This window comes from Echinops telfairi, unplaced genomic scaffold (genome assembly GCF_000313985.2).
Source record: "Echinops telfairi isolate 266 unplaced genomic scaffold, ASM31398v2 ScPeMD7_8;HRSCAF=38, whole genome shotgun sequence".
Classification (NCBI taxonomy): Eukaryota; Metazoa; Chordata; class Mammalia; order Afrosoricida; family Tenrecidae; genus Echinops; species Echinops telfairi.
This window is the reverse complement of record NW_022103905.1, coordinates 10,859,619-10,870,043: the sequence shown is the minus strand read 5'-3', so window position 1 is coordinate 10,870,043 and position 10,425 is coordinate 10,859,619. Positions and strand designations below refer to the sequence as shown.

Sequence of the window (10,425 nt, the reverse complement as noted above, 5' to 3'; positions counted from 1 at the left end):
ACTTGCAAGGTCGAATTCGAGTCATGGTAGTGGGAGCGGGGAGGAAACGTTTAGGAATTAGAGGAAAGTTGTATTTCTCATCGTTGTTACATGACAACTTCTTTTAGATATTCAGTGCTCATGTGACTGCCAGCAACACTGGTAGGTGTATTCTTCTGGTCTTGAATTCATAGGTGATAGGTTTACCTAAGCTTCCACCTCTCCAAAATCCAGTCCTTCGTTTGTGCTGACGTGTGATTTTCTGTTCCTTCCCCTAGGAACGGTGAACGGTTTGTTGAAGAGAAGACTCTTCTGTTGGCTGTCCGCTCTTTCGTGTTTTTTTCTCAATTAAGTGCTTGGCTGAGTATTTCTCATGGTGCTGTTCCACGGAATATTCTTTACCGGTGGGTCTCGTGAAAACACAGTACGCTGTATATTCAGCCACATTGGCTAACTGCTGAATTATATTTTACCTTTTAGGTGATTAATTTCTTTCATCCCGAAATATAAACAGATACAATCTCAGTATGTTTTTTTCTCAAAACGGGTTCAAGAAATTTATATTTCTGTTGGACACCTTTTTCCACAAGATGACTGCATTTTGCTTGTTAAATTAGCATAAGAGTGTTGTCCGAAAAAAGTAATTTTTACCATTGTAAAGTGGGAAACACTTCTGGGCTACTGAATTTCTACAATGAGACAGATTCGGTTTTTTTGAATCTTGAAAAGTAGCAGTACCCAGGTTGCTGGACAGATGTCTCATCGTCTCCTTAGGCAGGTGACCAAGACGAGATGGCAAGCATCTTGTAGTCTTGTTCCAGAATAGAATTAGCCACATCTGTTTAAGAGCAAATGGAGAGTCTTGTCTCCCGCCCACCCCCAGATTTTGAAAAATAATTTTAAGTTGTTTTCATTCATACACTTTAATTCTTTAAACAATTTAAATGTTTTTAAAAAGATCCATTTTTTATTCTACCCATGATCTGTTAATGTCACTATTAGGAGTTTATTAGGAAGACATGTATGCTAACAGTTGACTTAGTAAAGCCTCACTGACAATTCACGCCAACCATCAAATGTAAGTAATTATATATGCCTGCTTCAAATTCATTGTAGTGTACAGTAATGAGGATGTAACTTTATAGCCCATTGATTCAGTGTTTTTGTCTGATTCCAGAATCAGTGCTGCTGATGTAGATCTACAGTGGAGTTTTTCCCAGACACCAATTGAACACGTGTTTCCTGTTCCCAATGTTTCTCACAACGTGGCCTTGAAATTCAGTGTCCAGTCCTTGCCCAGACAATCTAATTATCCAGTTTTGACCTGTAGTATTCACACGAACATTGGCCTTTATGAGAAAAGAATTCAAGAGCATGCACTTCAAACCCATCTGCACCGCAGTTCGAACGAAACGGAGTGTACAAACAATTCACAGCGTCTGTGTAGCAAACAAACTTGGACCATGGCACCCGAAAGCGTGCTGCATGCAAAAAACAGCACAACTCTGGAATATACTACAGCTGTCAAAAACGTCAAGCTGTGTCCTGGCACTGGCAGTCGATCTGACTATGGGGCATCTCCAGCCAGCCTTCTGGGCTTCAGTGGGACAGAAGACGCGAAGTCACAGGAAGCACCAGCAAGAACCCTGAAATCGTTTTCGCTGATTGATCCCAGTGTCTCCAGCCACCAGACTTCCTGGCAGTCTGTGGGCGAGACCAACCCCTTGATAGGCTCTTTAATTCAGGACCGTCAAGATGTTATTGCAAGAATTGCTCAGCATTTGATTCATTGTGATCCAAGCGCTTCTCAGGTGTCTGGCCATCCATTCAGCACCCAAGAGTCCAGTTCACGGAATTCAAGACTCTTCCGGGCGACAGAAGAAAATGAAAATGTGAGGAAATGTAAGGAGACTTACTCCATTTCTATTGGCAGTCCAGAATTTACCTCCCCAGAAGACAGCGGTGAGGGGAAAATCCGAGGCAAGCCTGAAACCCCTCGAAGCGACTCTTGCTTGTCTAATGGTCTCTATTCTCGTCAGCCCATTGGTGAGACTAATCCTTTGATAGGCTCCTTGCTCCAGGAGCGGCAAGAGGTTATTGCAAGGATCGCACAACACTTGGAGCACATTGATCCCACGGCGCCGCACATCCCCCGGCAGCCCTTCAGAATGCAAGACTCTAGATTGCTTCCTTCTAAACTGTTTAGGAGTTCATACGAAGACAAACATTTGCTGAAGAAAACCCAGAACAATGCCTCGGTTTCCAGTTGTAATAAAAAAATGTCCCTGCTAGGAAACAGCGGTGAGGGGAAAACCCCAATTCCAGACCCATCTTTTAGTTCTCTTAACTGCAATAGCAAAGTGAGTGCCTCCCTGAGCCCTCCTGTAAGAAATGGGCACCAAGGAAAACCTTGTGCAACCCCTCTGTGCACGTTTCAGGAGACGCAGGACAAAGCTACTAACTCAGCGACATCCTCAAGCATGTCTCGCTGCAAAGAAAACCATTTAGACTTGACCAGCAGGTTGGAAAATAGTCTTCTTGGACATCAATTGAAGGAGCAAGACATTAGCAGTGGACTTGATAACCAGTATTCACATTGTCATGGTATTGACAAATCATTTTGCACCAACAAATATAAGGAGAAAATGATAAAAAATGAGGCTTGCAGTCCAGAATCTTCTGAAAATCACCAATTAGACTCTAAAATAAAACTTGCTGTGCTGGAAACGTCCGAATACCTGTACAAACGTGAAAATAAGTGCTCAAATAAAGACTCAAACAGGCCTGCGACACGTGAAGAAAATACTCAGCTTTTCAGTGTAGAAAATTATTGCATTAAAGATAAGGAAGACTTCAAATGCAAAAAGCCCGACCAGCTGAAAAATGAACGGGCTAAGAATGAAGAGTCAGTTTATGAAACATCGCAAAGCAGTTCTGAGAGAAAGGGTGTAAAAGACTGTTTGTCCACATGTGAAAGACTGAAAAACACAGAGGCGCTGGTAGGTAACAGTATTTAATTTAATTTAATTCCTAATCTCTGGGCTTGAATTGGTTTGCATTTTTGTTCACAAGAGACCTGGTTATGAAAGCTCAAGGTGTGTTCTATTAATAGAACATGCCGTCTGATACAATCTGCAGAACCAGTGTCAACATCCTTGTAAATAACCCGTTTACTTAAGCGGGGTGTGGGCAAGCCTACCTCTTAAAAACAGCTAAGGAGCCCTGGTATTGCGGTGGGTTAAACATGAGGCTGCTTAACTGGAAGGTCCACAGTTCAAACCCATCAGCCTCTGAGGAGAAAGAAGACTGTCTGCTCTGCTCTCATAAAGATTTATGAGACTCTGGCATCCTAAGGATTTCTACTCTAGCCTATAGGATCACTGTGAGTCAGAATTAACAGCAGTCTAGTAAGGAAATTAGCTGTAATTTTATTGTATTTTTTAAACTATTTTTTTGGTTTATTAATTATTATCTTTTAGGCCTGCTCCCCCCCCCCCACCAATCTTTCGTTTAAATAGCACCCAGGTTGGGGGTTTTTATATATCAACTGTTCATACACATTTTATTTCAGCTCATCGACTGCAGTCGCCACAATGTACCATCAATTATGCCACTTCCGCCCTGTATTTCATTTCCATCCCTCCTCCTTTTCCAACCTTTCTGAACTTTGTCTTTGGGTCCAGGCTGCCTTTTCCACCCCAACCTGTTGATTATGCTAAGCTGTGTCCACCTTGCCAGGGCTGTTGCTCCCCTTATAGATAGTCTATTGTTTGGCAGAAAATCGAGCCAGGGGAGTGAATTATTTTCTGGATCTGAAAGGTGACCAGGGACAATAGTCCTGGGGGGTCCATCGGTTTGTATCTGATCAGTAAGCTTGGACTCTTTTGATTGAGTTTTGTTCCCCGGTTTTCTCCCGCTGTGTCCAGGACCTTCTAATGTGATCCCTTTCAGAGCAGTTGGCAGTGATGGCTGCCCATCATATGTAGTTCTTCTGGTCTCAGGGTGATGGAGTCTGATTGTTGTGTGGGCCACTTTCCCATTGGACTAATTGTTTCCATATAGCTTCCGTTAATTGTTTCCATACAGCTTCCGGTTCCCCCACTCTTCTTTCCTCCACACAGGGGAGGCCAACAGTTGCCCCTTGGATGGCAGCTCACAGACTGTTTAAGACCCCAATCCCTGCTCACCAAAGTAGGGTGTAAAATATTGTCCGTGTGAGCTGTGTTATGCCGATGGACCACGGTATACCCCTGAGACTGTTGTCCTGGTCCCCTGCACCCCTCAATCGGCTCATGCCCTCAAGGTATTGGTTATTTCAAAAACAGCCCATAGCTACATTCTCCGTATGCCCTACCCCACTGTGCTCTTGGATAAATCTGCAGCAAAGGTAACTTTGTACAGATGTCCTCTGTCAAGCCTATAGATGCTTGGGTCTATTTCCCTTCTCCCTCCCTTACCCACCAGCTTGCATGGCTATCCATGCAGGATCACACCAGTATTGCAGGACTATCTAAATGACGCTGTTGACCTCGGTTAACAACCTTTAACTCTTCCCCTGCGTCCATCATTTTTACCAACTCCCCCTTGCTGCTTTCTCCTTCACCCAAATTAACTTGCGTCTGCCTACTAGCCAGTCGCCTCCCTCCCTTCCCCTCCCACCCTTGGTACCCATCAAAGAGTGTTTTCTTTTAGTAGCGCCTACGTTTTTAATGGTTGGTGTGTGGATTCAGGAGAATAAAGGTTATAGTTGTTGTTGTTAGTTGTCATCAATCAAGCCAATTCCAACTCAAAACAACTGCATGTTATATATAGTATAGCAAATAATATACAGTAAGAATTACATATTCTTAGTATGTTAGTCTCATTTACATCACTTTATGGAGCATTTGGTTCTTTTTTATACTTTGCCGTGAGATAGTTGTCCTGAGGGAGGTGGGACGCAAAGAGATTTATTGACATAGCAATAGCTGCACAGATCCTTAGTGACTGAACTGGCCCCTGCACACATGGACATCTCTGAACCCCTAACCCAAGATGCTTTCTACTACTCTATCTTTACCTAAGGCAATTTTGTGGATTGTCACATTCCTTGGTTTGTTTACATTCTTCTTCTCCTTTTTTTTCCATATTTCTTTTTTTACATTTTTATCGTCACCTATTCCACATATCTTTTTACTTTCTTCATGTTGCTCCTGTTGGTGTACTGTCATGTTTGTGAACATTTGCTAGAGAGTAAGCCAGAATCAGAAATGGAACTGTCATTAGCTTAATCTACTGCTTTCTAGTAGCTCTTGGCTAGTTCAAGCAGCATGCCATTTGTATTATGCCAATGACCAACTAATGACTTTAGCACTCGTGGTAGGGAAGTCATTAGACGCTGTGTTAGGTTCCCGTTTTGGTTCCATGGTTTAGCCCTCGAATGATATCAAATAAGTCATTTAACTTCTAGTAACCTCAACCTCCTCAGTTTTAAAATAAGAACAATAAAGCTCTTTTACCTATCACAGAATTGTGAGGATCAAATAATAAGTTTTAAATACTTTGTAAACTTTTTATATATATACAAAATACACAAAATAATTAAGTTACTTTTATTTTAGTTGACTTCCCATCAAATTATTTAACTCCCCCAAAATGATTATTAGACGCAGATTTCCATTATCTCCGCAAGTAATATCCCAAATTTGTATCTTAATTGTATGGTATGCTAGCTAGCTACTTCTGACCTGCCTTGATCCCATCTGAATGAACCTGTTTCATCTGCTTTATCCTGTTTTGTGGTACATTCGCATTTTAATTTGTGCCATGTTTCCAATTTCTATTTTTTCAGTGATAATTTACAGTTTCCTAAAGTTATAGCTGCCAGGAAACACTACGTTAGCCTTAAGAATATTCACTATCTGTTCTAGAATTTAATGACTTGTGGCCATCAGGTCAGTTCTAAATAAGTGGCTTGACTTAGGGTTTCTGAAGCTGTAAATCTTCACAAGATCAGATAGCGTACTGGATGCTAGATTCTAAATATTTATACATAACTCTAAATATTTATGTGTTTCTACTTTAGGCATACTTTCCTTAGAACACTTCAGCTTATTTATTTAGCATGTTACCCAAAAAACCCTTAGACAATATTTTCTGATCAGAACCACAATTTGTCTATCTCCATCATGAGCTTCACCAACTGAAGATGTCTAAGAATGAGTATAAAATCCATTTAATGAATTTATACATTAAATGAAAAGCTAATTATTTTCTTAACAGAGTACTGCACCACTGAAACCTTCAAATGTCTGGCGAAAACATAATTTCCATTCGTTGGATGGAACTTCAACCAGGGCCTTCCATCCTCAAACTGGATTGCCTCTTCTTTCAAGTCCTGTAAGTGCTGTATAATTTTTTTTCCTGTGTACTCTTTTTTAATGTTTAGAACTTGAGGAAGCTTATTTGCAATGTTTGTCAATAAGCACATTTCAGGTTTTAGATTTCTTTAAAGTCTTAAAACGTCCTAAAAAATACGTTTCTTGTTGGAAAAAGATTTTATTTTTGAGAGCCCATTTGCATGTAATTGATAAAATGGGGGGAAAATACTTTAAAAAAAAGAAAGAAAAGAAAGAATGGAAAAATAAGGTTTATTGTTTCAGGATTATGTAATTTCTCCAAAGGCCTTTCTTTTGCATGCCCTTTTAGATGCTATTTATAAAAAGAATTACAGGGAGGCGAGGTCTGACTTCTCATCTCATAAGGGGCAAGAAAACCCAAACATCAGCATCACTCAAAACCTATTTCTATAAGACTGAGGTCACACAGGCCTCTCACCCTTCTAACCAATTTTGACCCTAACTGCCCACCTCCACGCACACACTCACTGGGTGCTTTACTTCTGGGCTGGGTTTTAGAATTCATTACAATGGCCACAAAACTCACAGATATTATTCACGTTAATGGGATTTATTAAGTTGACAGGTTACAAATGCTCAGGACACAATCATTCTAACTGGGCAGCCTCTTCTGAGATGTGTCCTACAGGCAGGCCTTAACCTGGTCTTTGGTCTCTCCGCCCCTCAGCTCCTTAGCCTCTGCCCTGTTGGAGCCGTGTACAAAACACCGTTAGGGCTGCCCATAAATGCCCAAAGGTCATGACCTCCACTTTTAAGCTTAAAGGCACTCAGCTTTAGCTCTGTGTCAGCAAACCTAGCCCGGCCAGTTAAGTGCCTAGAGCAGCCTACTGGCCGAAAGCACTGAGCTTCACTTGCTCCGTGAGGCCCACTGCTCGCTCTACCTCAGGTTGTAGCTCTTGGGTTTGTTGTTGCCACTCCTCTGACACCGTTCTAGTGTCATAGCTGCTTCCTGGGTCAAGGAGGGGAGGTGTTCGGTGCACAGGGGTCTTGAGGTCCAAAAGGTCTACTTCACTCCTCTTGACTCTCTTCTTAGGAGTGAGACCTTCGCTCTGAGAAGGCTCATTTATACACAGCAGGATGGCAATCACAATGAATATGCCTAACCATCACGCAGAACAGAATTACATAATCCTATCGGTATCCCTCACTTTCTCTTCCCCAGACCTATAGAAAAGGAATCCGTTCCTGGGTGTTCACAAAGACTATGGCTAAAAGAGCCTAATAAATACTCTACATCATTTCACTGTTGGATGAAAAGAAAATACTTGGTGTCAACCCACCCCTGCCATTAGTTCATTCTGACCCATAGCAATGCCAAGACAGGAGAACTGCTCCTTAGTGTTTCCAAGGAATTCCTGTCTTTCTCCCTCAGAGCAGCTGGTGGGTTTGAACTGCCAACCTTGCAATTAGAAGGCCAAGGCTTAATGCGCCGTGCCTTGGTGGCAAGTAGATTTTATATAAATTTATTTGTATCTAAATACTGGAGCTGATGGGTACCTTCAGCTGAGTTATCTGGGAGTCAGAATCATGGCTATCTGACGTGGAGCCTCTCCACTTAATCATCTTACTCAAGGGTCCCCACACGACATTGAAAACCCAGCAGATCTGAGTGGGTTGTTTAAGGGATTTGGGGTCACACTGATAAAGATCCTGAGCTGGCTTTCTCCTCTGTACAGTGGGGGCAGGGCAGGAATGCTTACTTGAGTGATATGAGAAGCTTTCTAAGTTTCAGGTCATAAGTGATTTTTACCTTTACTTTTCATGTGGGTCTTTCGTTTGATGGCTAGTTGGAGTTGAATGGTGGTTTGTTTTCTTTAATATGATGAACTGAGTTGACAGTTCTGAATAGTAATTTTGGAACCATTTTCCATGGCTCCTCGGAGCTTGGGGAATGCTTCAGTAGGGTGGTTCAAAATGCTTCAAAAATGCTTCATCTTTGATTTTGCCATAAAAATACAACAGGAGCCGATAAAGTAAAGATCTTACCTGTATTACATATTGGAACTCCATGTAAAAGTCCGTTTGGGAAAAAATACGTATGCTTCTTAGAAAAATCAAACCCTAGTAAAAGCGCTTTTATGAATGATAAGCTTTGACATCGCTTGATGGACTTAGAGCATAAGAACATAGTAAACCCATGTTATGAGAGAAACTTTATGTTTAAGATAGACTTAACTTTCATTTGGAAAGTATTTTACCAGTTCAGAGTATTTACAGTCTTTAAATATCTCACATGATAATTTCCCCTTTAGGTTCCTCAAAGAAAAACCCAGTCGGGTTGCTTTGATCTGGATGCTTCATTACTACACCTGAAAAGCTTATCATTTAGAAGGTATTTATCTTAAACTTCATCTGTGCATCTGACTGAGAAGGACACAAAATCTGGTCTTTCACACAATAAACAGTAGTGACCCTAGGGGTCAAAATTCTAGCAGGAATCTTATTTTCCAGTCGGTGATTATTTTTAGCATAATGTCGTGTGCACAGGTACACAATGATTAAGAACCGTGGGAAAGAAATTAGCATGACGAGTTGCTGTTTTATGTTAGTCATCATAATAAATCATAATAATTTACACTGGTTATAGGATCTGGAGGATTGTGTATTTCTAGTCTTTCACTTTTACCTCATACCCCTTGCACAAAGACCTTGCCAATTGTTTTCATGTTGGAAAATAATACTTCTTGTATTTATCACCCCCAAACTTAGAGAAATATATCTCTTCTTGGGCAAATATAACATTATAAAATGTAACCATGAATTTTGGGTGTGTTTTATAAGTAGTGTAAGTAAAATGAATTGGATGCTCCTAATTTAGTTCTGTTCCAAAATAGATAGTATGGTGGTTAAACCGTTTGAGTAATGTGTCCTTTCCCCAATTTGTTTTTCGATAGTCCACAACAGTGTATAAACATTGAGGATGATCCAGATATTCATGAAAAACCGTTTCTGAGTTCTAGTGCTCCACCTATCACAAGTCTTAGTCTACTAGGAAATTTTGAGGTAATGTGCTTGATTTGTTTTACTAATTTTTTTTATAAATACTTTTATTGGGGGATCTTACGTCTATTATCATAATCCATACATTCTTCCAGTGTGTCAAGCACATTTGCCATCATCATTTTCAAAGCATTCTCTTCCTGCTTGAGCTCCTGATATCAGCTCCCCGTTTCTTCCTCCTCCTTCCCCGCCTGCCCTCCCTCATGAACGATTGATAAGTTATAGATTATTTTTTCCATATCTTACATCATCCTCCATTGCCCCTCACCCACTTTTCTATTATTTGTCCTCCTGGGAGGGAGTTCTAGGTGGATCCTTGTAATCGATTACCCCTTTCTCCACCCACCCTCCCCTAATCCTCCTAGTATCTCTGCTCTCTCTATTGGCCCTGAGGGCTTTATCTATCCTGGATTCCCTGTGTTTCGGTCTCTTACCTGTAGCAGTGTGTATGCTCTGCTCTAATCTGACTTGTAAGGTAGAATTGAGGTCATGATAGTGGTGGGGAAGGAAGCACCAAAGAGCTAGAGGAAAGTTGTGTGTTTCATTGGTGTTATACTGCATCCTGACTGGCTCATCTCTTCCCTCTGACCCTTCTTGAGGGGATGTCCAATTGTCTACAGATGCGCATTAGGTCTCCACTCCATGCCCGGCCCCCCATTCACCTTGGGTATGGTTTTATTCTGGGTCTTAGATGCCTGATACCTGATCCCATCAACACCTCATGATCACACAGGCTGGTGTGCTTCTTCCATGTGGACTTTGTTGCTTCTCAGTTAGATAGCCGCTTATTTATCTACAAGCCTTTAAGACCCCAGATGCTATATCTTTTGATAGCCAGGAACCATCAGCTATCTTATGAACCTATTTTGTCTTCAGTGATCGTGTAGGGAAGGTGATCATCACAGAATGCCGGATTGTTAGAACAAAGTGTTTTTGTGTAAAGGAGTACGTGAGTTGAGGTCCATTTTCCATCTGCAACCTTAATTCTTAACATATAGATATGAGTACATAGTTCTATTCCCCTCTCATTTTATGTATATTTATATAA

General features: G+C 41.1%; 1 protein-coding gene across 1 annotated transcript in view; it reads left to right on the top strand.

Moving 5' to 3' along the window:
• Positions 1-10,425, top strand: part of FAM214A (family with sequence similarity 214 member A) — a 60,708-nt gene that overhangs the window by 32,663 nt on the left and 17,620 nt on the right. Inside the window, exons 4-8 of the mRNA XM_045286416.1 lie at positions 258-383; positions 1,157-2,978; positions 6,241-6,357; positions 8,630-8,709; positions 9,272-9,380. Coding sequence (XP_045142351.1) covers positions 258-383; positions 1,157-2,978; positions 6,241-6,357; positions 8,630-8,709; positions 9,272-9,380 — 2,254 coding nt within the window. The remainder of the gene's footprint in view (positions 1-257; positions 384-1,156; positions 2,979-6,240; positions 6,358-8,629; positions 8,710-9,271; positions 9,381-10,425) is intronic.